Below are 630 nucleotides of genomic sequence, written 5' to 3' on the forward strand. Positions count from 1 at the left end.
TGTATGTATGTATGTATGTATGTATATATGTATGTATATAAAAATATAATTACTATACACAACCACCAGATTGCGTCGAAGTACCTGGAACTATCCTTCGTCATGAACGACGTTATAGTACGCATCGACGAAGGCGTAAACCCAGACGATAAACTGGACCAATCAAATTGTTGTGAAGTTAGAACGAGCCAATCAAATGAACGGAAAAGGTTACTCGCGGCCGGTGAGAGTGGCACGCGCAGCGGTGTGTTTGCATCGAGAAATCAGGATAGTATGGGTAAACGGGGCATGGGCCGGATCCGTTCTCTCTCTAAAGGTGATTGTATGTACTTGGACTGATACGCGAGTTCACTAATGTCACCTAACTTGGTACCCAGTCAATTGGCTTATATCTATACCATGGGTCTTAGGGTTTAGAGTTTTAGGGTTTAGGGTTTTGGATGTTGCATGGTGTGTGTAGTACAGTACTGTCATCGATCTTTGTAGAATGTTCTGCGTGCGTTAGTATGGGTGCGGCTGCTAGGTATGTTTGCAAGGGTTGGGGGAGTTGGAGTTGCATATGCATATGCGCATACACATGATGCATGGTATATTGAAGAACACACACACACACACACACACAAATATTTA

General features: G+C 43.2%; 1 protein-coding gene across 1 annotated transcript; it reads left to right on the forward strand.

Annotated features, from left to right (window-relative positions):
• Window positions 1-102: 102 nt before the first annotated feature.
• On the forward strand, window positions 103-277 carry SARC_18099 (hypothetical protein; the record flags this gene model as incomplete). Its single annotated transcript, XM_014287818.1, has 1 exon — window positions 103-277. A coding segment is annotated over one exon (175 nt), but the record flags the coding sequence as incomplete, so codon positions are not given.
• Window positions 278-630: the final 353 nt, after the last annotated feature.

The sequence above is a fragment of the Sphaeroforma arctica genome (assembly GCF_001186125.1).
Source record: "Sphaeroforma arctica JP610 unplaced genomic scaffold supercont1.13772, whole genome shotgun sequence".
In the NCBI taxonomy this organism is placed as follows: Eukaryota; class Ichthyosporea; order Ichthyophonida; genus Sphaeroforma; species Sphaeroforma arctica.